The 27,786-nt window shown below is 40.0% G+C and overlaps 1 protein-coding gene across 2 annotated transcripts; it reads right to left on the bottom strand.

Annotated features, from left to right (window-relative positions):
• KATNBL1 (katanin regulatory subunit B1 like 1) lies at positions 1-27,786 on the bottom strand. Of its 2 annotated transcripts, XM_068399553.1 has the most exons (10): positions 27,693-27,786; positions 19,848-19,975; positions 18,213-18,253; positions 17,563-17,842; positions 16,074-16,192; positions 15,844-15,894; positions 15,670-15,759; positions 15,008-15,097; positions 11,324-11,417; positions 5,510-10,058 (listed from the first exon to the last, which is right to left on the bottom strand). In XM_068399553.1, the coding sequence occupies exons 2-10, from the start codon at positions 19,959-19,961 to the stop codon at positions 10,026-10,028; spliced, it is 912 nt and encodes a 303-aa protein (XP_068255654.1). In that variant the 5' UTR covers positions 19,962-19,975; positions 27,693-27,786; the 3' UTR covers positions 5,510-10,025. The 2 variants fall into 2 exon arrangements, with proteins under 2 accessions (XP_068255655.1, XP_068255654.1); XM_068399554.1 differs by lacking the exons at positions 5,510-10,058; positions 11,324-11,417 and adding an exon at positions 1-606.

The raw sequence follows: 27,786 nt of genomic DNA, 5'->3' as shown, positions 1-27,786 counted from the left end.
TTTCATTTATAAGCTTTTACTGTCTCCTGCAAACCTGAAGAATTCAGCAAAGCATCTTAAAAGTGGTGTTTACTCCAGGTGACAGAGACCCTGGTGTCTAGTGTAGAATTACTTATTGGAAGGGTAAAGGTGTGCTTTTAGATATTGACATGTCAATATAAGAAGTATTAGAAAGAAGAAGCAAAATCAAGTAACTGCTGGGGCTACTTTGTATTCATGCAAGAGTTGGGATGTGGGGGTGGTGAAGGGGAGAAGAAATAAAGTGCATAAGCTTTTAACAAAAATACACATGAACAAACTGAGGGCCCAGGTAATACCTGATTAGGAAAGAAGGAAAAAAACCCAACAAACCAAACCACACAACTAACTAAAAACCACCAACCTGCTCATCTCTGAAACTGATAATCTTATTATACATGATATCCCTTTCTCCGTAAAATAGTGTGATGCTTGGTGAAAAAGCAACTGGACCTTTTAATGGCTGCAGCGGAGGTATCCGGAATAGAAGCATTCTTCAGCAAGGCCACAGCGAGCTCCAGCTCAGGTGCATGATCAGCAAGTCCCACTGCAGGCTTTTACACAGCCAGTTATCCGGTTGGACAGTCTCTGTGGCAGACAAAACATGGAGAGATTAAAAAGTCTGAGCTTGTGCATTTAAAATGAGAAGATTCTCCTGGCTTACAAAGCACACAGTGGCATCTTGACCTAGAAGAGGCACATATAGGAAAGAAAAACAGGTGCTTTTATAACTGAATCATGGACACAACTTTAGATAGGAGTTTGGAACATCTTCTAAGGGTAGTTCTGCTAGGAAAGAAACCTACTGAGGGCTCAGCAAAAGGGTCTCCTACTTTCTTAGCAGAGGTGATGCTGTGTCTGAAGCTCACATGGAGCAGCAGACCAGGGAGCAGTGCTGCAGCTGCTCCACACATGCCACAGCTCCACATGACTGATGGCTGGTGGTGACATGAGGAGAAAAAGCGATATATATATGAGACAGTAGCTGTGGTTGAAGCTGGGTTCAAATATGCCCTAAAGCAGTAATTACTGCTTATCTTCCTTTTATCTCACCGCTGGATGTGGGAGCAAAAGGTAGGGCTGGAGCCATCTGACTCAAATTCATTCTTTCACTCAAGTCTCTCATTGTTGAGATAGTAAAATTCAATTATACTGCTGCAAAGCCACAGCAAATGACAGTTTTATCAAAAAGTGCAATGCTCCTAAACACCTGTGAAGATATTATTTCAGACCATTAAAATCAGTTCAAGTTCTGAATACATTTCCTGGCCAAAAGACAACTTCAAATAAATGCCTGACAAATCTGACAGTTATGCTGAACACCAGGAAACATGTGGGCACAAGTATCTTGAAAATATACCTCACAGCTAATGGACAGAACCTGCTCTATAAGGTATGAAAAATAGCATAGGGTCAATGATAATCAAGTACTACAAAGGAACCACAGACCAATCCATTTTGTCAGAAAAAAAAAAAGCGTTAATGAGGATACCAAGAACAGTGGATAAACAGATTTCTCAATATAGAAGCCTATGACAATCAGGGTTTAGATTTGGCGAGTTTATGGAGGAAGAGAGAGGGTCTTGCAGTTCGTTTCACATAAGCAGAATTCTTGGTATGAGAACTGTTTCGTCCAAACTAGACTTGAGTGAGGCACCAGAGGCTAAATTCTCACTTTCCAGAGCTCACAGAGAACTATTAAATGAGGAAGCACGTATCATAAGTATGTACGCCAAAGCCTGCATAGAGATATGCTGAAATACACCTCGCTAGTCCCCAAGGTAAAGGCTGATGTTAGCAAGCTGCCAGTTGTGAAGACAGCTCCAAGGGCGTTCTCCTATTTACAGCCCTTCAGAGTAAGGTGGCTGAGGTCATGTACCAAATAGTCAGACAATCTAGAAAGTAAACAGCTAAATCATAATGCATTAATGCTAAAAACACCTGCAATCTGTAATGTCAGAGACTCCTCGTTCAGAGAGGTATCCTTATGTCCCCTTTTAGTGAAAAATGGGTAGCAGCAGTTGTTGTCATCTGGCCACAACACTGCTTTATGCTGGAGACAAGCAAATTCTAGTTTTTCAGGTTGGATGGGGTTTTGTGTTTTTTTTGTTTGTTTGTTTTGTTTTGGGTTTTTTTTTGGTGTTTTGGTTTTGTTTTTTTTTTTTTTTTCTTTTTTTCCACCCTCTTTTTTTGTTTGTTTTTAGCTTTAGTAGCAAGCTTCTCTGTTCAGCTGGAAAGCAACTAATACTGCTTTTTGAATCAAGTATTACAACATGGAAAGAATCCCTTTACAGATGTTAAGGGATGTGCCACCAATAGAAGCACAGATGTTCTGGATTGCAGAAGGAAGTGTAAAAATGATACTTCTGCACAGCAATGAGTGCTTAGATGTGCTTACACAGCATTGTGTGAACAAGATATGTCCTCACTCTGCCCAACTCCCTGATCATTTTCTGTGGGGTCACAAAAGCCTAAAAGGCATAAGCTTGCAAAAATCAGAATTCAAGGAGGCACCAACAAATTGAAAGCCCTGTACTCAGAGGGGGCAGCAATATGGGTGAATAATAGGAACAAAACCACACCAAACCAAACCACTCACCTCTAAGCAGCAGGATTTCTCCCTAACTAGTCACCAGCCCACCATTTGTAAATGTTGTGAACTGTGGGCATTTTAATTAATACCTGGTAGAATATTTATGTTTAAAAACCATTTATATACATACACACAAACACTCCTAATACAACAGCTTCATCTTAAACCTGGTAACTGAAATAGCCATTACATTAGTATGCATCATTCTGCTTCTCTAGTGTTAAACCTAAGGGGTAAACAAAGTGGTAGCATCCACAGATGTGTTATTCATCTGAGGTATAAGCCTCCAAGTTTTCAGTTTGTTGGCATTAAGCTGAGTTTGGTTTGTAGTGAGAACCTGGAAGACTTGAGATACAAGACATCACCTGGGAAGTGAGGTGTGCCAAATATGAAGGCATTTTATTCTCACTTGGATAAGTACCAAGGTTGATGTGGAGCTGGGAACTCAGCCAAGCAGATGTGCTCCAACACATCAGAGGGGTGGGAAAGCAGCAACTGGGTGGAAACGTGACTGCTTTGCAAGCACTAAGTCTCCAGCCTTCCTTCGCAAAGTGCCTCACTGTTGTGGAGTTAGGCACGCAGGACTGGAAAGAGTTCCTATATCATCAAACCTGAATCTCCAGTTATCACAGGCATCCTTCTCAGGTGATGGGGAGTTTTGTACCATATCTAAAACAAACCTAGTTTTAATTTTTTACAAGTCAATTCCCTACATCAACAGGCAACCAGGGGGGCACACGTTAGCCACAGTCCTGATGAGAGTTTGCTTGTGTTCAAGCCCTGAGCCCCCTTTAATGATTATTGATGGCACCACTCAGAGGGCAGTAAATATGTTTAAAGGGACCCCTTGCAGCACTACCCCATCATCCAAATAGCAGGAGATCTAGAAATCTTAATCTTCAGAATTCCCTCTCTCCTCCTTCTAGCAGAAAGCACCCAACTGTAGCATCTTTCAAAAAAAACCCACCAAATTCACAGTTTTAAAGTTACCGAAAGGTGGTTCTTAAGAAAATTTATTTCAGAAGACAGTTGCTCTGGTGGGCAGGGTTCACTTCACAGACAGCTACCCATCGTATTCTTATGCTGATGCTGGCTGTTGGCATAGAATTACTCCAGAATTAATGCTTCTGTCTATCATCACTCATTTTGGTTGATTTAAAAAAGTCAAGCAGAACACAAGGCAGAGACCAGAACCTGCCAGTTATTCTTTAGTCCTGCTTTGCTTTACTGCCTCACTCGTAATAGCCAGAACCTTACAATGTTGAAAATAAAGTTTTACCACTACTTGTACAATGATGGTTAATTATATTTTTATAATTTTATTTACTTTTTTCTGCATCTGGAACATGGGGTGGCACAGTCATCCAGAAACAAACTAATGCAGCAAGGGTTTTTTTCCTTTTCAGTCAGAAACTTAATGTTATTTTAAACAAACACATATAAATGTCTACACCTTTTAGCTCCAAGACAATGTACAGACATAGAAGAGATTTCTGCTCTCCAAACCAAACACACAACAAATAGTTCCTTTCTGCATTTATTGTAGCAGTTTCATCAGCATGGAAATTGCATTTTTGGTTTCTTACAGCCAAGAGTTGTTAAGACTTCAACTCCCCAATAATCCATCATTCCACTTTTATCTAGACAAAGTAGATTATAGCACAGCTGATTCACATGTGATAAGACAACTTGACAGTAATGAAATATGCATTCTCCTAACAGCTGACTGTATTTGTGCGACTTCTCTATTTGGAACCAAACATGCCACAAGTTTCTTGGATATGGCAATCCTCCTGTGAAATAGTGTCTCTAAAAGTGATTTAACTCTTGCAGAAAACAAGTTTGTCTCGTGCAAAAGAGAGGTGTAACGAAAGCCTGTTGTCACAAAAGACAAAAAGACCAGCTATTTTTCTGAAGCTGGAATACTTACTGTACTAAGTCTTTAAATCCATGGAATATCTGAAACAAGAGTGAAAGTGGCAACTGCAAGATACAAACATAATTCAGACTTTTTGAAAAGGAAGCTCAGTAAATTAAATACAACTTGAAAAAGAGCCTTCAACATAAATTACAAAAGCTATTTGAAACTGTCTGCAGGTCCCTTTAAAGTATGATGTTAGGGTGCATGTGTATTCCAACACTTACACCCACAACAGCAGGCAGCCTTGGAATGTAACATTATCTTGATATTTAGATTTGTTTTAGTTGTTTCACAATACACAGTGCTTATCCTAAAACAAAAAAAAAACCAAAAAAATCAAGAAAATGGTTGCAATCTCAGTAAAATCCACTAGCTGTGTTTCTTTCAAGCATATGCCTATAGAAAACAGCCTCCTTCCCAAATTCACAGAACACTGTTATTCACAGAGGTTTATTAAAGCAAGTCACAAGTATATTTGTAAAAGCATTTTTATCACGTCTTGGCAGCTATCATTTCCCAAAGGGAATTCAAACAGCTTTAAACACTGAAATTAAGCAATAAGGAGGAAAAAAAAAAGGGTGGAAAACATGAATGTGGCATCGTTTTGTTACAGCAAAGTACAGATGTTCAAGACCCCAATAGTTCTTTGATCATCTACACTATAGTGCTCCAAGTAATGACCAACTGAATTGAAGCAGTGATCTGTATGAATCGGAAACTACATACCCCATTCAACCTGAAAGTAGCAGATCTCATTTTATAGCAGTGTGATCAGCAGCTACAAACTACATAGAGATACACTACAAAACTCTAGTCAGTATGGAAGCAAAAATACTCTAGGTCTGCAACAGTTGGAAGTCTGTGTGATGATTTCTATTCTAACCCGTTAAGGGACAGCACTACACCTCCTGCCTCCCATATGGCAGGTTAGCAAGTTCAGCTTCGTACTCAATGGAAAAAAAATACTGCAGCTATGGTTATTTAGAGTAAAGATACTTTATTTTTTTCAACCAAGTGCAAACTCAAACTTGCAGCCATGAGTGCCCGCTTCGGTTAGTAAGTATTAACAAAATTTGTGTGAAAAGTTTTAAAGAGGGAAAATTTTCACAATTGCTTCAAAATGAATCGTGTTAAATAGCTAGCACTGTTTTACCTAGAATTTTCATCCTCCCCTCCCCACTTCTAACAATAGACACTCACAGAACATTTAAACGAGAAGAGGAAGAAATAACATCATTAAGTGCTGAAGAATGAACGTGTGGGGAGAAAATAAGTACTTGCATTTAGTCTCATCCTAAGACATAAACCAAGCCATTTAACTAATATGGAATAAACATAAATTGTTTAAAGAAGTATAATACAAGCACTAACAACACAAGCATGCTCAATCTATGCTCTCAGTGAATCTTTATCTGTAGCCTACAATGATTACTGTGTGTAGGAAGGCAGACTGAAGACAAAAATTAAACTACACTGTCTGGCTTTTACCAAGGCTATTAAAAATGGCTTCATTTTTTTTTTCCTCCTCTAATGCAGCATCAGTTCAAGATAAAGTTCCTCACATAAGAACCAACTGCTTTCATATGCTAAAGAATTTGCATTGTACAAAAGTTGGAATAACTTCACACCAGTAGCAAGATTTGCATGGTTTTGTATTCTGAAATAGTTGACTATGAACCACCCGTTTCCCTTTGTAACGGAAAACTGGGCACAAAATACAGCTTCAAATCTCCACACTAAGACAGACATTCAGTCTTCTGTAAAACTGGAAGATCTGGCAAGATGAACTGGCAAAAGCAACCACTTGCTAGTTTCAAAATATAAGCTTTGCACAAGATACTGTCAAGTTTCTACACACACAAATGTCCATCCTTTCAAGAAAAAAAAACAAAACAAAACACCACCACAAATCAGCACTGTAGCATCCATCTTCAAAACTGTTCTCTCTTCAATGCAAAACACAAAGACCTGTAACTCCAAACTTGCCTACTTCAGATACCAGAAAATGAAAATGCAGCCTGCTTTAAGATACATATTGTATTACGCAATGGGGCTGATATCGCTCAACATAGGGCATGAGTACTTTTTGTCCTTTCCTATTCTCCCATCCCTCCTGCATCCCAAGTGTTAAAAGTGCCTCTGATAACAATAAGGCAGCCTACAAAAAGGGAAAGATAATTTTAATTATATCTCACTGCAAAAAGTAAGTTCCTGGAGGGCTGATATTTTTTTTTAATACCAGTAACAATTTGTAAGCACTATTAAGTAGCCTCAAACTGCAGTACCTGTATGATACACTGTAGAGTACTCATTACTAAGCAACAGGTGTAACCCCTTCAAAATGGAGCTATACATAATCATTAAGGCATACTAGCTTTTTTGTACTTGCCTAATTAATGGGGCAGCTTTTTCTGTCTCCACTCTGCAGCAAGCTATCAGCAATACCTAAACTTTGATTCTTACATTAACAGAATATTGGTCTTTTTAGCTCTGCAGAAAGAGGCCGCTTGCCAGAAGGCTTCTTTACTTTCAGTTTAAGGATGGGTAAGTCCTAGTTCATGCTTCAAATAAAAACTTTTTCAGCAAAACAGTCTCAAATACTCTCAGGGAACATTGAGGCAGAAGACCTACTGTTTTTCAAAGACATTAATTTCAATTCAAGTGGTGTAACATGAAGAACAGCTTTGTGGAGGCATCCTTCATCCTCAAGTACATACATGCTTCTGCATCACAAGAACATACAGGATAAAGGATTAATTCTGCCTGGATCTTTTGACACATACTAGAAACAGCATTTTCAGAAAGTATCACAATAAAGATTAGTATTTATGCACAGGATTGTTCATAAACTTAATTCTTAGATTCACTGAGACAACTGCATGGATTTCATGGAGTTACACAGCTATTAAGACATTTTACTCGTGTCACCTTTGAGCAGATACCATATGTATACATTCTATTACAGCAAAACTGATTCCTAGCCATTTGAGAACTATAGAGCCTACAACAAGCTGAGCCTGAATGTCAGTGTGAATAGTTTAAACAAGTTCTTTAAGATCATGACAGAAAAATAATTTCATAATGGAGACACACCAGAATCCTGTTCTTACAGTCTAGTAGCTGCCTGAAAACAGTAAAAAAATTCTTTTAAAATAAGGCACAGATACTAATGACTTAGTGTTTAATACTGTATTACTGATGCTGTCAAAATACAACTTTTGGCAGTTAAAAATAATGCATTATTTTATTAGGTATTTCTCAATAACGATCCTCAAGTCAATCTTGCCTTGCCACTAGAAGAAAAGCACCATCCACAGTTACAATTTGGTAAGTCCATGGCCACATGCAGAATTCATTATAAATCCATCTATTTACATCTACAGTCAAGCTGGATTTTTGAATACTAGAGTATTTCATTTTAATCAATTACAATAATTACTTCTTGTATTATCAGAAATAAACGGCCATGAGTTACTTCATTTTGTCTATTAAAAACACAGGAGAAAATAAGATCCGAGTTTCCATCACCTTTACAGTAGTCTCATTGAGGAATAACCTAGGAGTTTCAGCAATTGCTACCCAAATTATGAAACTGATCTTTATGTTACTTTTACATTTAAGTGCTCAACAGAAAAGTAATACAAAAGTGTCATCATACTGTAGTTCCTTTAAATTTTTAATTGACAGCAAGAACATTTGAAAAGTAGTAAGTTCTATCTCAAACTCTCAAGTGTGAAATATCTCTAATGGTATACAACAATTCTAGAAAAAAAGAATTTGGCTAAGTGCCTGTTTTGAGATTGTCCCAGAGAGTTCTCAGTTTTGGGATGTCCCAGAAACTCTTCCCTGTAGCTGACTGCCCTGGGAAGCACAAAACCTTTGGTGGTTTAAAGAATATTGAAATAACCAAAAGCACCAACTTCTGATGACAGATTTCTAGTTGGCCTAGAGAAGTCAGAAATAATATGTAAATTAAATACAAAATGAAGCAACAGGAGGCCTAAAGCTGTTGACCACTACAAGAGTTTAAAATTAATTTATTTCATCTGTAAAACAAAAACCACTTGGGGCTATCAAGAGAGTTTTCTCCTGCATATCAATAAAAGTGCATATACTTAATGCTAGCTATGAAAACAACCCTTGTAAGGACTTAGCTTTTTAAGGGACTACTCGGTGATACATGCTGTGCATGTATATTTATGTTTTAAGTGAACAGCTGGCACTTCATAAGTTTTAATTGGAAAAGCATGCTTCCTAATCACAAAATAAAAAAAGGCAATAGCAAGCCTAAAATCAAAACACCCTCAGAGCTATTATGCTATAGCTTTTAAATTAAAATAGTACAGGATAGCAATAGGAGAGTAAAAGAGTTTATAGCTGTATTTTCAATGCTGTTGTTGGTACGAACTTGCCATCATTGATCAGGCTAGAACTCGATTAATTTTGCAAAAAACTCTTTGTCAGTTTCTTAAAGGAGGTAGTATAAAAAGGGTGCGATTTGAATAACATGGCCTTATCTGGCTGTAAACATTTCAAACAACAGACATAAATATCTATGATAAAAAGTACTGTAGAAGAGATTATTCTAGAAATTTTTTTTATGAACTTGAAAAGAAAAAACAGTAGATACATTTAATATATTTACTTATTTGCATGTAGTTTAAATGATACAGAACAAGATTACTGTGTTAGAAATCCACATAGAATATAAAAACATTTGTTAGACATCAATTCACCATTCTGCTGACATTTGCAATAACTGTTTATCCAAGCTTAACTTCAGGTATTTATAATATTTTTCATACATGAATCTTTGTATATGTGCAATGTTTCATTAACTACACAATGTGAAACCCTGATTTTTGTAGTTTTTCATCACAATCTGAACATAGTAGCTATTTGCATCTTAACACATTGTCTTTTTGAAACACTAGTAATTAAGGCATCTTTGCTGTATAGTTTTTCAATAGTGCAAACAAAAACTGTCTTTAATAATTTGATTAAAACATAGAAGTAATTGAATATTCCAAAGGTTTTTTTAATGCAATTGGAAGATAGTTGTACATTTTGGAGTTCTCTTGTGAAAGAAACATTTAAAAGCTCTTAATGCTGATTGCTTTTGTTGGTTCCTTATAACTGGTTCTGCTGTCTTATCTTCAGGACAATATAATCCATCTTCTTTTATGCGATGTTGTAGTAAAATACAGTAGCATTTAAAGGAATATCTAGTAACTGAGTGAATCCCAAACGCAGCAAAGGCATACAGTTTTCATAGTGCACTTTCACCTCACTGAAGTAAAAGTTGCTCCTACTAGACATTTTTCCACTTCAATGTGAAGTAGATTGTTAGGATTTTGTTAGTGGTTTCATTAAACAGCTTGACAGGTCAGTTCTCTTCTGCCAGTATTTCTCAAAAGGCTTTCAGAAATAGTACATATTTCAGGTATACTTTAGGGGATTGTTTCACCACATAAGCAGAGTTTCCCAGTCATGTCAGTGTAGCTGTAATAAATAAGCGTTTACATCCTAGAAGGAAAAAAAAAAAAGGGGGAAAGTGTTTGTCACATTACTGATAGCTGCAGCATCGACTGTACGTTTGAGGCATGGTAACCTATCAGGACCATAACACAAGAATAATTATGTTTAGGCCAAATTTCAGAAAAAGTTATCTTCAAGATTACTTTCAATTAATGCTTTCAATGGCATTTCTTTATGTACTAAAGCCTGCAAGAACAGTGGGATTAGTTTCCAAAGCCACCAATTTACTCTGTTTTTCCTCTGCTCCCTGCATGCACAGGAGTGAAAGTCATCATCATGAGATCATGTATTTGAAACATGTTTATTAAGAGTGATATTCCTTCACCCCATCCCTCCAACGTTCTTGTACTACTCCTTTTGCGCCCAACTTGTTCAGGTGGCCTTGGTCACAATCTATCCTGATATATATTAAGTAGGCAAATGACAGAAAGGGAACCTGAATCCTAGGGAAACAAACTGACACTGGCTATAACTGCTATGCCGATCTAACAGAAGAACAAGGCAGTCAATATTACAAGCTCCCATTTCTCTACCAGTTGGGAGTTAGAACTCAGTTCTTCTCCATCCCTGCTGACTGAAACTCTGCAATAAGTTTGTAATTATCCTTGCAGAGACATCAAAATTGAAGTCAGAGGTGCACAGCAGTCCCAGAAGAACAAGAAATAACTTATTTGTTTGATACATCAAAGTGACAAATTCTATAGCAATAGAATTACAGATTCCACAAAACTTCTTCAGATGTAAGTAAAGCATGCAATCTCCAAGTTCAAGTTCATTAAAATCCTGCATGTAACCAGTTGTCTGCTTTAAGTCCTTTCTCACTGTCTACCTTCATCAGGTCCCTCCATGTGGAGAGGTTTCTTACTCAGTGTAACTCTTGGTGCCCAATCTCAGAAAGCCTTGTTTATAGAGATGAGCAGCAAATCATCATGTTTATAGGTCATGAGCAGCAAATCATGCATTTACCAGACACCCTCATTATATTACTGATACCACAATGTACCAAAGAAAGACAAACAGGAATTCACTTCAGATGGAGACTCTCTTCTGCTCTCCACATTCTAAACTACACTACTATTAGCATAGGGAATTCACTCCAGACTTCTGTAAAAACTGTGCAGTGTACTTGAGCGTTAGTGGAAAATAAAGGTTTTTCTATCCATCAATAGTTTAGTGTAAATAACATCAAATGAGAGGAATACTGCAAGTGATACAACTATGTTCACCACTAAACGCAACTGGAAATAGATTACCTTAGCTATATTACCAGTATATCCTGGAACCAGAGTAAGATGATTCTCCTGTTCCCATAATCCACTTAATTGTTGTTTTAAAATATGAATATTGCTGAAAAAGAATGAACACTTTATAACACATATACTACATTTCAGTAGACTCTTTGACTGAAACATAGGATTAATGCTGCATATTGACTTAGTCTGTGAGAGGTATTGCCACAATATCAGAAAAATTCTCTCTAAATGCCTGGCTACGAGACTGGTGCTACAGGCAGGGCTTTGGGTTCTTTGATAATGGCTGGTTTTATAAGACAACAGGCGTGACCGTAATACAGGGGAAAGGTTTATGTCGTAAGGGCAAAAGGGTTCTGGGACAGGAATTAGCAGGGCTCATTCGGAGAGCTTTAAACTAGATTCAAAGGGGGATGGGGTAGTAGCTGGGCTTGCACCACTGGGGCAACGCTCTAGTGTTGAGGTAGACCAGGAGGCCTCCCATCCCCCTGGGGTGAAATCGGTGTGCTCAGCTCGCTCCCTGAAATGCCTGTGCACCAATGCACGCAGCATGGGGAATAAACAAGAGGAGTTAGAAATACATGTTTGGTTGGGGGGCTATGATCTAGTGGCAATTACAGAGACTTGGTGGGACACCTTGCATGACTGGAATGTGATCATGGATGGCTATGTCCTGTTCAGGAAAGACAGGCCACTAAGGAGAGGTGGTGGAGTTGCTCTTTATGTGAGTGAGCAGCTAGAATGTATTGAGTTCTGTCCAGGGGCGGATCAGGAGCGAGTTGAGAGTTTGTGGGTGCGAATTAAGGGGCAGGCTGGCAGGGGTGATACTGTTGTGGGTGTCTATTACAGGCCACCGGATCAGGATGAGGAGGGTGATGAGGCCTTCTACAGGCAGCTGAGAGCAGTCTCGCAATTACAGGGTCTGGTTGTTGTGGGGGATTTCAACTACCCTGATATTTGCTGGGAGGCCTACTCAGCCAGCCATCCTCAGTCCAGGAGGTTCCTCCAGTGCATTGACGATAACTTTCTGATGCAAATGGTGGATGAGCCAACTAGGAGAGGAGCGCTGCTGGATCTTATCCTCACTAACAAGGAGGGTCTGGTTGAAGCAGTGAAGGTTGCGGGCAACCTTGGTTGTAGTGACCATGAGATGGTAGAGTTCAGGATCTCATGTGGCAGGAACAGAATAGCTAGCAGAATTACAACCCTGGACTTCAGTAGGGCCAACTTTGGCCTTTTCAAGCAATTGCTAGGGGAAATCCCATGGGACAGGGTACTAGAAGGTAAGGGGGCCCAAGATAGTTGGTTAGCATTCAAGGACTGCTTCTTCCGAGCTCAAGATCAGAGCATCCCAACAAGTAGGAAGTCAAGGAAGGGTACCAGGAGACCTGCATGGTTAAACAGGGATCTGCTGGGCAAACTCAAGTGGAAGAAGAGGGTGTACAGATCATGGAAGGAGGGGCTGGCCACTTGGGAGGAATATAAGTCTGTTGTCAGAGGATGTAGGGAAGCAACTAGGAAAGCTAAGGCCTCCTTGGAATTAAACCTTGCAAGAGAGGTCAAGGACAACAGAAAGGGCTTCTTGAAATACATTGCAGGTAAAGCCAACACTAGAGGCAATGTAGGCCCACTGATGAATGAGGTGGGGGCCCTGGAGACAGAGGATAAAAAGAAAGCGGAGTTACTGAATGCCTTCTTTGCCTCTGTCTATACTGCTGGAGGCTGTCCTGAGGAGCCCCGGACCCCTGAGGCTCCAGAAGAAGTCCGGATAGAGGAGGAATCTGTCTTGGTTGATGAGGGCTGGGTCAGGGACCAATTAAGCAATCTGGACGTCCATAAATCCATGGGCCCTGATGGGATGCACCCGCGGGTGCTGAGGGAGCTGGCGGAAGTCATTGCTAGGCCACTCTCCATCATCTCTGCTAAGTCGTGGGCAACAGGAGAGGTGCCTGAGGACTGGAGGAAAGCGAATGTCACTCCAGTCTTCAAAAAGGGCAAGAAGAAGGACCTGGGTAACTACAGACCGGTCAGCCTCACCTCCATCCCCGGAAAGGTGATGGAACAACTTGTCCTTGGTGCTGTCTCTAGGCACATCAAGGATAGCGGGATCATTAGGGGCACTCAGCATGGCTTCACCAAGGGGAAGTCATGCTCAACCAACTTGATAGCCTTTTATGAGGACGTAACCCGGTGGATAGATGATGGTAAAGCTGTGGATGTGGTCTATCTCGATTTCAGTAAAGCGTTTGACACGGTCTCCCCACAGCATCCTCGCAGCTAAACTGAGGAAGTGTGGTCTGGATGATCGGGTAGTGAGGTGGATTGTGAACTGGCTGAAGGAAAGAAGCCAGAGAGTAGTGATCAATGGGACAGAGTCCAGCTGGAGGCCTGTGTCTAGCGGAGTCCCTCAAGGGTCGGTTCTGGGACCAGTTCTATTCAATATATTCATTAATGACTTGGATGAGGGAATAGAGTGCACTGTCAGCAAGTTCGCTGATGACACCAAACTGGGAGGAGTGGCTGACGCACCGGAAGGCTGCGCAGCCATTCAGAGAGACCTGGACAGGCTGGAGAGTTGGGCGGGGAGAAATTTAATGAAATATAACAAGGGCAAGTGTAGAGTCCTGCATCTGGGCAAGAACAACCCCATGTATGAGTACAAGTTGGGGACAGACCTGTTGGAGACCAGCGTAGGGGAAAGGGACCTGGGGGTCCTAGTGGACAGCAGGATGACCATGAGCCAGCAGTGTGCCCTTGTGGCCAAGAAGGCCAATGGCATCCTGGGGTGTATTAGAAGGGGTGTGGTTAGCAGGTCACGAGAGGTTCTCCTCCCCCTCTACTCTGCCCTGGTGAGGCCGCATCTGGAATATTGGGTCCAGTTCTGGGCCCCTCAGTTCAAGAAGGACAGGGAACTGCTAGAGAGAGTCCAGGGCAGAGCCACGAAGATGATTAAGGGGGTGGAACATCTCCCTTATGAGGAGAGGCTGAGGGAGCTGGGTCTCTTTAGCTTAGAGAAGAGGAGACTGAGGGGTGACCTCATTAATGTTTATAAATATGTAAAGGGCAAGTGTCATAAGGGTGGAGCCAGGCTCTTCTCAGTGCCATCCCTTGACAGGACAAGGGGCAATGGGTGCAAGCTGGAACACAGGAGGTTCCACATAAATATGAGGAAAAACTTCTTTACGGTGAGGGTGACTGATCACTGGAACAGGCTGCCCAGAGAGGTTGTGGAGTCTCCTTCTCTGGAGACATTCAAAATCCGCCTGGACGCGTTCCTGTGTGATATGGTCTAGGCAATCCTGCTCCGGCAGGGGGATTGGACTAGATGATCTTTCGAGGTCCCTTCCAATCCCTAACATTCTGTGATTCTGTGAAAATTTTGATACAACTTGTACATCATTTATGGAACCCGATATCACAGAATCACAGAATATGACTATGTTCTACATGTATTACAACTCCAGTAAAAAAAAAAAACCCAAAAATATGACAATCCTTAATGTAAGTTTCCAAACACCACCTGTGTTTTAAGAACAGAACTTCTTTTAAGTACTTTTAAGCTTTTACTTTCAAATTATATTTGTTTCTTTTGTAGATAAGGTGTGCTCCTACTGACCAAAATTAAAACAGATTGAGATGGAATAAGCTACAGAAACACATCTAAATATTTCCCAACACCGTACTCACCCATCCTCTGCCTTTTCTGTATGTGCAGATAGTTCTGACCACCATCTTTTAATGACAGCCTGAAGCCAGTTTAAACCAACTATCACATATCTGTAACAACATATTTTACACATTATGCTTTTTTTCCCCCCTTCCAATATCTACAGGTCAGCTAAAGTGTCAAGACAAATTTGTAAGCAACTTAGAAAGCAACACATTTTCTATTCTGGAACAAGAAAAATCTAGACAAATTGGCAAGTTTAAATACTTGCTTATGTTTTCAATTTCGAAGTGATAAAGTGAAGCTCTTGTCAAAAAAGTAGAAATTCTTCAGGTATTTTGCCTGAAAACTTTGCCTTGATTTCATGTTATAAAGCATACTAAAACCTCAGTGCTATTCTGTTTTACTGTTTACGATAACTAAATCTGCATAAGGGCAAAGCCGGTCCCCCTCCCCGCCCCAGGTCCTTAACCTTGCAGAAAAAAGTTTCTGCACCACTGGTTTGTTAAAGGAGAAAGGTTCACAGGAAAGCTCCGCTTCAGGTATGTGTTCCCCAAGAAAGGCAGGGCTGGGAGAAGGGGCAGAGGGAACAAGAGTCAGAGGACTAAACACCATTAATTTCTAGGGCACTGCATAGCCAGGAAGTAATAGTGTTTTGAAGACATCCAAAACTGATACTTACTCTTCATATTTGCTTTTAAGCAGCGATTTCACTAAAGGCAAAAGATCTACACAGCAGCCAACTGAAATATATGGTTTTTCTTCCTGTAAACTTAAAAAACAAGATGTTTCAGAAGTGCTTGAACTTAAGCGTGGTTTTAACAGATTCTTATCCCCCACTTATTTTTGTTTGTACCTGTTTGTAAGCACAGGAAGGCAGTCTACTACTACTCCAAGATCCTGTATCCTAGAAACATTAAGAATAAAATCAGAAATGTTACTAGTAGAGCATAGGTTGAAGTATATGCTTCCATTACAATTTAAAGAATAACAAAGTTACAACATTTAAGGAATCCCTAAAAATACTGCAGCATATTTGGGATTGCTACCACTTTAAGAATATAAAAGAAGAGACACTCAGTTTACCTCACTAAGTAGGCTACCAGTTCACTTATACTTCTCCTTCTCCAAAAGGTTAAAGCTACGTTCAGCCTCAGATTCCTGCTGAAAAGAACTTGAGCCATAGTTTCATGGTCCTGAGAAACCTGTATATTTTTGAAAATACAAAAGTTTACCACAAGTAGCCAGCAACAACACAATAAGCTGCTCTAATAATCTAGTATATGAAAATATACTTTTCTACCCGTATGAGTTTGTTTTAGAAATTTAGCTAACAATGGCCTTAAAAACGCAAATTTCCCTTAGAATGGCGCACAAATAGATTAAGACTACTTTTACTATTTTGTCGGTAGACACCTAAAGAGAGGTATCTAATAATTAAATAGAGCATTCATGAGCATCAACCTATAATTCTCACCAACACTGAGAACTTTTTACTTAGATGCTTATTAATTTTGAAACAATTTAGACACAAGTAATTATATGTATTATTCTGAACTTTGACAAAAGGTTCCTTTCTGAAAAAAAACTTGTTCTCAGAAAGAAGTTTAGGTATTTTATTAAAATAGACCTCGGACTGGAATGAAATCTGAAGAGCCACGCACATCTCTCAAACCAGTTAAACAGTCATCTGTGGCCAGTGATCTGGCCTTGAGTTTCTTAGAGGATGAATCTTTCCTAGTCTTTGTTTCTTTATTCTAGCTATTCTGCTGCCCCTTCCTTAATGCCATCAAATTCAATGGAGTGCAAGAGTGCCACAGACTTGTACCTCCAGCCTACTGGACTCTCAAGGCTCTCTCTTCATGGCAGCCCACACTCACAGTACCATGAAAAGACAGCATGGTGATAGTCTTCAATTTTATCTTCCCTGCCATACCTCACTTTAAACACCTGCAGGCCTCAAAAGGTAACAAACATCTATGGTGACAGAAATGGAAAGTTCAACATTAAGGGACTTAAACAGCCTTCATTGTCAGAAAACCTGTTTCATTTAAATATCTGACCTTTCGGTCGGTTTCAGAAGCCCTGCAAGCATTCACTGGATGTCCTCAAGCAATCTTAAGAAAGAGAGCCTTATACAAACACTTAAGTTAGTTTCATACACACTAAGCTGATACCAATATTGAAAATGGTCCTATCCTCACCAGCTTATTCCCATCTGTACACTAACTTTCACACTTCCATAAACATGCACGTGGCCATGCGTCATGCCAGATCATAAAACCTACCCAGGTCAAAACAACATTTTCCTTTGATGCTGGTACAATTTTAACCCAGACTAGCCTGGCAGATCTGAGCTTCTGTGCTGACACAAACATGGGAAAAACTGGCAGGACTACTACTGTTGACAACTGTATCACCATGAACTGACAGATACAGACTGTAAATCACAAGACCTGAGCCAATCTATATGCTAAGAAAATTAATCTTTTTGAAAACTTCCACAGCTAACCACATAAACAAACTACCAGGAACACTTTTACTTTAAACTAAAGTTTCTTTAAACTCTACTTACCTCTGAAAAAAATCCACTATATTTGGATGAGGGGCCTTCTGTTTGAGATGAGCCAGAGTCGCTAGAATTCAGCAAGTGTGTACGACTGTCGTGCAGTTTTGCTGGCAGATTCCCTGCACAAGCCAGTTCATTTTCTTTATTTGCCATGTCACAGCCCCCAGATTTAGGGAACTGTTTCTTTCTGTAACAAGGCTTTGGAGTATAACAATGAACTTTTCTTTTACAATATACTACTTTGAAAAGAGAGAGGGGACTGGTCACTGTTTTTCCAACTGTTATTCTGCAATAATAAAGCAGTATTTTAGTGAAGGTTGCACTAAACCTAAGCAATACTTTGTGTTACTAAGTTAAAATATATTACGAATTCTGCAGTCAACTTGCAGGTTACTTAAAGCATTTTATCCCCAAGATATACCTTCATTACATTGGGCTTAACAGAAGTAAGAGCTACCACCAATATTTTTCTCCTATTTTTATTAACGCAGAGACTCATTATTATGGAAGTGGACACAAGAACCAAGTATGTCAGCAAAATTAAGACCTATTTTCCATTTGTGTCTGCTTGGGTGTTGTAATAGATTTAAACTGCTTCCTCCTCCCTGCCTCCCTCTCACTTGAAGCTCAGACTCTACACAGCACAGCCCTCCTACCTGTTTGTGTATGAAGCCAGCTGTTTTGGAGATTTCTTACCCTGGGAGAAAGGGAATAGAGAAGAAAAAAGCTGTATTACTAAAAAGGCTCAAACACTCCCAAAGTTTTTCAAAAAGAAGTCCTGGTTTACTGCGGCCTCAGTTTACCACAGATTCCCTCCCTTCCACATACTCTTCTTATTCTGCAACTAAAGCACAGCTACGTTAACCTTCTATAATCTTCAAGTATTTCACAGTGACCTATAGATGGACTAGCTTTGCCACAGCTGTCCACCACGGTCAGCTGCAGGCCCAGGGTATCTTTGGCTAGAGGCGGGATTGTGACCTCAGAGACAGATTCTTTAGTTACTAGCAAACTAGAAACTGTGACTAACCTAAAAGGCCTACTGGAATCTGATGGCAAAATTGCATAACTTGTCTCACACACATTTAAAGGACCATGATACAGCAGATGCTAGTATTGGGAAGGATGACAGCAGAACATTTCCCCACCAAAGCACAACAACAAAAAATAAATCAAGATTGCTGTAGACAACACCAGCTTGATTACCCTGAATTCATTCACATGAAACAGATTAGCACCCTGACACCAATTAGGCTGAACAGAACAGTGATATCCTAGAGGAATCAAAAAATTCATTCAAGGTTGTGCCACACAGATTAGCAAAACCTTTGAAAATTAAGCAGTACAATTTGATGATGAAATTCTAAAGACTTTTTTTTTGTACAGTAGTCTTCAATGTTTTAGAGCTTCCTGTAACGAAGATTAGTTGAATTGTGACATTCTGGTCTACTTTTTTTCATTAGTAAACAAATTATTAAAAATAAAAAAGCACTAAGATGCTCAAGTTAGAAATATGTATTTTCATATAAACAGGTACTATGCTCATATACTGCAGGCACTTCAACTTGAAAATTCATACTACTATTAACATCTATGTTGTGCACATCAGCAAAACAATGCTATGATCTTTTTTCGTAACAGAGTCATAAAGTCATGTGGGTTTTAATACATAATTTCAATAAGCAAACAGACACAGAGGATACTGGCATCTTCACCACTGTGAAGCGATCTTACAGCATTTACCTCCCTAGTGCTTCCTCTGTACTCCACTTCCTTACTCTTCAGCCAGTAACACAGGTAAGGGGTTAAGAGAAAATGTTTCTGACTAGCAAGAATCCAGTGAAAGTATATGTGTTACTAGACGATGTGGCAGATCAAACTGTTCGATAACAAGATGACAGATCCATTTCAATGCAGGTATTTCACCTACCCCACCTCTCACTTGTGCCATGTAGCTCTCTTAGCAAGATAGAGCTTTTTGATGATAGAATTCCTCTACTGAAGCAGTTCTTGGCTAGACTGCAGAAAAGCAGGCATGAGTAAAACCGTATCAGTACATACTGCTCACGTGGACAATACGATGCATGTATCTATGCAGTCACTGCCCGTGCCTATAATAACGCATAGTTTTCATAATATAATTTGCTGTTCAAGGTAAAGTTCTGTTGCACATAAACATGAAATGCCCCATAGTGCTGTGCTTCTAGTTTTAGACTGCTCAGAACTATGAACTTGTTTGAATGTTTACTTCAGTTTCATCACAGGACAAAAAAACCAACCAAACAGCTTACCTCCTTCATGATCTTTTTAGTGGAAGAAGAGATTCTTTTTCTGGGGAGATCAATGGGATGACCTTCGATATGCAATACTTTGTGTTTTCTAACATTGTGGGCTTCAGATGCCATAATCTCTCAAATCCCTGTTTTCATGGGAAAGATACTTAGTTACATTTCTTAAACATCCAGCCAACTTTCTTCAAATGCAGGTGGCAAAACCAGTTAAAAGTTCAACAATTTGCAAGATGTTCCATCATATAAATAATCCAAGACATCATCCTTTAGCAAATCGTAGCTGGAGGCCTTATCATTAGTAACATGCTGATGAGCACTTCAAAATTTCTATTTAGTTTTCCAAAGAATGGGAACAAAAAAAAGCCCCCCCCCAATGAAACAGAGGCAGAGATCTTGTTTTCAGACTAGCTTAGTATACCTGCACTGAGGGGTGCCATACAGACAAGAATTCAAGTAAAGAATAAGGCAACTTATGAGGCTCTTTCCTCCACACCTCACAATATGAATTTCATCTGCCACCTAGACAAAAATAATTGGTCCCACAACTGTTTCTAAGTGAGGAAAGGCAGCTAAATAAAAATAATCCCTGTTTTTCAGGAAGGCAGCAAACTTCATCAAAATAGCAAAGGTTAAAAAGATAGAAGTGAAAGATCTCCCCCTACTTTATAGGAAAATCTACCCGCCCCCCATTTTTCTCAGCATATAACTTTGGCTTCTTTTCATATTTAAAAAAAATCTTTACTCCAGTTAACTAATAAGAAAATGTCTAAAGTACTTTCTCTTGAAGTATGCAAATACTTCTACAAGAATCAAAACCAAGATTGAGACAGTTGCACATATGGTTTTGCATTTTTTGGTAAGTGATTCAGAAAATCCACTGCTTGAAACTGGATTCAAAAACTACATCATCATGGAGCACTATTCTTAAAGTGTTTTAGCAAGACATCCTACCTTACTTTTAAAAAACAACCACTTGCTCTAATTTTACTGTTCTTCCCCTAAATGGCAAAACTCTGGTTCCAGCATGAGTGCCCCAATCTCTCCACTTCACCTTTACTACCAACAGTCCTATCGCTTTTCCTCTGTGTAGCAGATTTATTGCACATTAAGAACTTCAGTATTTAAAACACTAAGACACTGAGCAATGAAAAAGCCACATGGGAAACAGCTTGTTAGCCCCAGAAGATCTTTCAATGCAGTAGCTAAGGGCCATCAAACAAAACAAACAGGTGGCAGGCTTCAAAACAAAGTAGAAGGTGTATTCTTCACATAATGCATATTAAATTCCATATTGCAGAATACAGTAGTGAAGGCAAAAAAAATAAGTCTTCAAATGCTTGTTTCCTTTAGAACAGGATTGGTACTAAAGAATCTCATTTAAGATCTCTCTCTCAAAAAAAGGAAGATTTACTGACAGAAACCCTTACCCTGTGAGATGGGAACATGGAGTCCTCAGACCAACAACTTCAGCAAGCATTGCAAATGGCAGCATTATTTAGGGCAAGACCTTTAACAGTTGGTGGCCCATACTTTTCCAGATACAAGACTGGCTTAAGACTCATTCATTAACTTGACTCTTCCTGCATACTATGGGATGGTGACAGAACAGTTGTCACCCTGTGAGGTCTCCACACTTCCAAGGCTTCCAGCCACCAGGCTTATAAATAAATAGTAAAAAAGTTTTTTTTTTTTCCCTGAAGTTTAGAAGAAACCACAACAAGCAACTTCTCCTCCACTTATCAGACTGGTTAAAACCATTATTTGGACTCAAAATATTTTGAGTACATTAAAATTTGAACTTGGAGCACAACACAAAGGCAAACAACTGAACTTTTGAAGAAAAGCCCAACCCAACAACCCTAAAATCCAAACAACTCCAGGCTAACGATGAAGGCAGAAACTTAGGAGGACTTGGAAAAATCTTGATTTTTTTTTTTTTATCCCCCATTTAAGAATGTTGCTGAGGGAAAGCAATAAACTCCAGAAGAACAGAGAGGACAACCTGCAATCACCAGAGCTAAACCCCATAGAATCATCCCATCAAATGCTAAAAAAATCTATAATCTCTGTTCCTGAAGAATCATTTTTGCAACTACTCCCATGACACACTGACAGCTTACAACTCTTCATGCAGAAAAGTGACCTCTCCTTACTTGCCATTCTAAGCAGTAAGCAAGAATCAGTTCTCCAACATATAAGCCAACACTGTTCAACTAGAATGCTTTTTACTTAATACAAGTGTAAAATATCAGAAGGCTAGAAAGAAATGTCTTACCAAGGAAACTCAATTAGCATATTAGCATTTAATATTGGGCTCTAAAGAGCCTAAGATAACATCTCAAAATACCTGAACTGGAGGTATCTGAACTGGAGAGAGATTATCTTGGAGGGAAGGAAGTTCCCTACAAAAAGTTGAATGTATCCAAGAGAAAAAATTAAGAGAATTACACACTTGGACAAATTTGATATAAGAACATAATGGCCCCTAGCCTCCCAGTTGAAACCGGAAAAGACAACAAAACTATCAATTCTTTCTTTAAAGACTGGGAACAGAAACCCAAAAGGCCAACAGATGATCAGATCTAAAGGAACATCTGATGAAGTGAAGTAAAACTAAAGTAAAATCCTTACGTCTGTGTTCACTGTCCTACAGTTTAGAGAAGTTTCCATAGTTTAACCTGTTTTGTGAGGGTCTCTGATGATGCAGAAGCAGCAATGAACATATAAACAGTAATGAAACAGCTGTGTTGTTAACCAAGGTGCAGAACCTCTCCCTTAGAGATGACAAAGCACCTAATGAAATCACATGCAGAAAAAATGGCCAGTATTTAAAGTTAGCCTCAAGGAAGATCCAGACTGACATCTCTGTTGTGCAAATTAGTAAACAATGTAATCAAGAATAGAATTAGTGGAGACAAACAAATAATATACTGGGAAAGATTCAACCTGGCTTTTGTGAAGGCAAGTCCTACCCTGCAAAATTAATGGAATTCATTGAGAGTATGAAGTAGTACAATATAGATAAAGGACAGCTAAATGATAGAATCTACTTGAGATTCCAAAAAGCTTCCAGAAGTCCCTCACTTAAATCTCTTGAGGAAACTACGCGGCCAAGTGATAAGAAGGAAAGTTTTTGCATAGGGAGAGAGAGCTAAGAAAGTCATAAACTGTCTAAGCAGTTCCAACGCTGAAGACGGCCACCACAGGAATCCTGAAGAAAATCTGCATTAAATGATGACGACCACTGACAATACAAAGTTATACCAGACACTGAAGATGAGGGCTAACTGAAGAACTAGAGTAGGACTGTGATGTACAATAAGCAGAAGCAATGATTACAGATTAATATAAAGCAAAGTCTCTGTGTCTGTAGGCATGAGGAAATTCTGGGTTCCCACACAGAATCATAGGCTACGAGCTAATAACTGCCACTCACAACAACATCTGGATATATGACAGTTTACTTTAGATCATTTGGATTGCTCAGTGTGCCGTACGGATCAATAAATAGCTAGAAAAATAAAAAGAACACTGCTGTGACAGTGTATAGAACTAATTTGTGCCTGTATTTCAAATACTGAGTGCAGGTTTAGTCCTCTTCCCTTCAAAAAACAAAACCCAAAAAACTCATAAGACTTCTGAGTAAAATAAAAAAGAGCTCAGACAAAGGCAAGTTAAAAAAAAAAGTATGGAATACCTACTGTACAATCAACAGCTGAATAGATCAAGCCTTTTCAGTCTGGAAATGAGGCTGCTTATAGCAGAGAGGGAAAATGAGACAAAGGCCTACAAAATGAATGGCTTGGAGAAGTCGCATAGAGATTGTTCACTGTCTTGCGCAACATAAGAATGAAGGGTAAAAAGATGCTGAAAGCATGTTCAAAACTAACTTTGCCACAGGATGTTGTGGACCCAAACATTTACATGGGTTTCAGGGTAGACTGTGCAAATTCATAAAAAAAGAAATACACTGAAAGTTATTAAATACAGAAACACAATCCAGGTAGCCCAGAGACAGAGTAGAATGCAAGCAGAAGAATCTGGTACATCCAAACCTAATACTGCTATAATAAACTTAGTCCACATCTCAAGAAACCTGCTTCCAAAGGCTTAGTAACACATGATAAAATGCTAGCTGGCCAGCAATTAAAAAGATGAATACTAAAGGATGAAAGGTACTTTATAGGGCTTTTTACAACTTTCGTTTCCTATCTGCTATCAGATATCACCATCTAGGAATAGCTAATTAGACAGTACCACCCACTTGGAGGATTTTTAAACTGGCATTAGATACTAACTTGTACAGGATCAAACAACATATACCTTAACGTCTTGAATTTTTGACTATTCCCTTGTGATGAGCACAGATAGTTGTACTTGTTCAGAACAATCCGTTACACCATCTCACTAAGGCCAATGTAACTCCTTTGCTTCACAAAATTTAAAAAATAAACTAAGGACAGAATGCAAGTCCCTTCAGCTCCGCCTCAGCCTTTCATCATAGAAGCCCATACTGTTTTACAGCTGTAACAAAGTGGACTGCAAATCTGAACAGAGATGCACAATTTCATTAAGATAATAGGCTCACATTCCACCAATTTCCCCTGTCCCACTGGTGACTTCTTGTGGCAGATACCAACCCTCCTTCCTCCCCGCCTCTTTTACTCTCCTCAATTTTCAGGAAACAGAAGGACTAGAGTAACAGCAGCCGAATATCCTGGCAGGTCAGCTCATTTGTCCCCACAGTCAATAGAGAGTACCTGCGCAAAGTTTTCGTGATGGCTCTACTGCTGTTTTCTAACTCTGACCTCTCCCAGATGCAATACAACTCTTCAAGTCATACCAGAATCAAGCAAAGAAAGTCAGCACTACAAGCCTTTCAAGTGCATATCTATCAAAGGCAAGTATTAACAACTCTGCCACTCCCTCCCGTCATCCTGTGTTCTGGGCACAGCCCCCACAGAGGGACAAACTTTTCTTCCCATGTTATGTAATCTACACATGTATTAACATAACATTAATTTCTTACAGAACACAGGCTGGAGTACTTTGCATGACAGCAAACCAAATGTAAAATAGCTAGATTTCTTATGTCATCAGCAATACCCTTTAAAACAAATATTCTTCCTGTCCTACTCTTTGCCCAAATTCTTAACAGCTATTTTTTCCTGTAGCATTCCATGTACACTAGCCATTGCAGATGTTCCTGTGATTTTCCCCCACCCCATATTAAATCAAGTGCAAGTTCAAGGATGACAATATTAAACTCAGATGAAAGAGTTAGTTAATTGTTACTCCCCAAGAAGGGGGAGTTCATGCTTTGAAACCATTCAAAATAGGTATACAACAGGGAACTAGTAATGGTCAACTGATTTCACTAGTCATTATCAGATTTGAAATGCTCATGAGAAACTTCCAAGGATGGTTATTCCAAATTTACTTCCAAAAGGGTAATTTGTCTACAAAAATAAATTAGCATATCTTATGATATAGAAGTGATTCTGTAAGCTTGGCATAATTTCCTTTCAACTCCGACAAATGTCACAGAATCCGTCTCTGTTTTAGATGGCTTCCACATCCTTTGAACACAAAACAGGATTTTTTTTTAAAAAAAAAAAAATCTCCTTTTTTAGTAATTTATGCCCTGACAGTTCATCAGGTGTTAAATACTGAATTCTCTTAAAAAAAAAGTAGAGGTCAAGATTCTAAGGAGTATGTTAATGCAAAATTTTTCTGCAACACTATAAAAAGTATGTCTTATATGCCAGCAGGACACAATTTTTTAATGTGCTATACCTGTCAGGCCATTTGTACCAGTTTAAGGTTTCCTGTGTGGACACAAATTACAGGAATTTCATTAAATTTGCAGTAAAGACAAACACTATTCAAGTCACTGGTTATGGTAAGTTAGCTTATTTCTAAAATTTAAGCTCATTTTCCTATTACTCTTACATATGGAATTTGTACGTGGCCCACTGGCACAAGCAGTCATAATGAACCTCTAAAAATGACCACAAGTCAGAGTTCGCTTAAGTTTACTGAGGATGAACCCAGGTGTGAGTTAGCTCTCCTTGTGGAACTAGGCTAAGAGTTTAATAACTGAACCTTATTCACATTCTGGGAAAAAATATTTTCTAGAAAAAGGTCAAATAAACAAGTACCCAGTTTCCCGCATCTGGAGGTACCACTTACAGATATGTTAAGCTGCCATAAAGTAATATTACTTGTCGGTGTTTTAGTCCTTTCTGCAGTTGTCCTTTATTAATGAAAAGATGCTTTTACCTGTTGATTTTCCTTACAAACACTCTAGAAATAATAATAATGTTGGAAAAGTTTATTATTGATATTATCTGAGACTTATTACACAGGAAATAAGTTCCAATACACTGAAGCTCCCATATTAATATTTTACACAAGGTCTAAGAAACTACTCATAAAATACAGTAAATTTTTTTCTATTCATTGGTCAACCCAAAGAGCTTCAAAAACCTGCAACAAGAATTTTAAATTCAAACCTAAAGACATATTGGAAAACCCCGCAAGCACCAAACTCAGCAGAGGCATGGGTATCCAACCTCACCTCCACTTGGCTGAGCATAGTCTGTGACTACATTTCACATAGCTTGGGATCGCACAACTTTCTATTATCCTCAAATACACTTCTATTATTGATTGTGGTCTGTTTATAGTGCAACTTTTGACTCGACAACTTGTTCTTTCCAATCAGCGAGGCCAAAGAGGCACTAACCTGCCTTCTGTTATGCTTTAATTCTACTAAACATGAGTAAACATCCTTTTTTTTTTTTTTCCTTCCCCGCTTATAGCCAAAGAATAGAATGAACAAAAAAACAGAGTGGGAAAAGCAAAATTCAAGTTCCAAGAAGAGATGGAAGAAAGCTGTTTTTAAGCAAACTGACTTAACCTTGCTCCAAAGCACTGCACGTTACAGAAACAGCAACAAAAAGTTTCTAAAACGACCTCCCGATCTCTCTCCTTAACAGATCTCACTATTCAGAACTTCTTTATTTTAGGTTTACATTCAACAATACGCCAAACTCCTCCTGCACAACAGTGGAAAAAAAAAATGTGAAGGCTTTTTAACAAAGCAATTAATACAGGATCTGATCTTCAAACATCTGAAGATTCCGGCCCCCCCCCGCTTTTTTCCCCACTGGAATCCGTCACACCCTGGGAATATCTGCCAGCAGGCCTCACACCCAGTTTGTTACCCTCCCTTTCGGTAGCACTAAAGCCTTTCCTACTCTCCTTGCGTTTATCTACCGTTGCACACGCTTGCTTTGAGCGGTGGCTGCTGTCACCATTTCAGAAAAAGCCAAAACTGCCAGAACTCGCTCGCTGGAGACCGCCGGTACTGCGGACAGCCGAGCCGCAGGCCGGCCGGTGGGCCTGGGGGTGTCCCCGCACCGGCGCGGCCGAGGTCTCCGCGGTGCCGGGCGGCGCAGGCAGGGGTGCCGGGCGGGGGGGGCTTGGCGGCGGCCGCCGCGGGAGCGGGAAGGTGACAGCCCCGCTCCCCCACCTGCGGCAGCGGTCCGCCCCCCAGCCTCCGGCCCACACGCCGGGCGGGGCGCCCCGGAGCCGCACCTGTCCCCGGCGAGGCAGAGCGCGGCCCGGGCCGCGCCGCCCGTCCCGCTCCCCCAGAGCCGGCGGCGAGCGAGGAGGCGGAAGGCCTCATCGAAGGTTCCCTCGCTTCGTGTTCCTCAGCGGCCGGAGACGCTCCCCGGGCCAGGAGGGGCCTCCCCGGCCATTAGGGACCCCGCCCGGGGCCGGCTCGAAGCGCCAGCTTCTCGGCCGCGGCCCCAGGTGCCTTCACGCCCCACCACTCACCCGCTGCTCATGGTACCGGGCCGGGCCACGCCGAGGGGGAGGAGGAGCCACAGAGACCTACCGCCGGGGCCCAGCGCCCGGAGCCTGCGCCATT

The sequence above is a fragment of the Nyctibius grandis genome, chromosome 4 (assembly GCF_013368605.1).
Source record: "Nyctibius grandis isolate bNycGra1 chromosome 4, bNycGra1.pri, whole genome shotgun sequence".
In the NCBI taxonomy this organism is placed as follows: Eukaryota; Metazoa; Chordata; class Aves; order Nyctibiiformes; family Nyctibiidae; genus Nyctibius; species Nyctibius grandis.
This window is presented reverse-complemented; position numbering and strand designations above follow the sequence as displayed.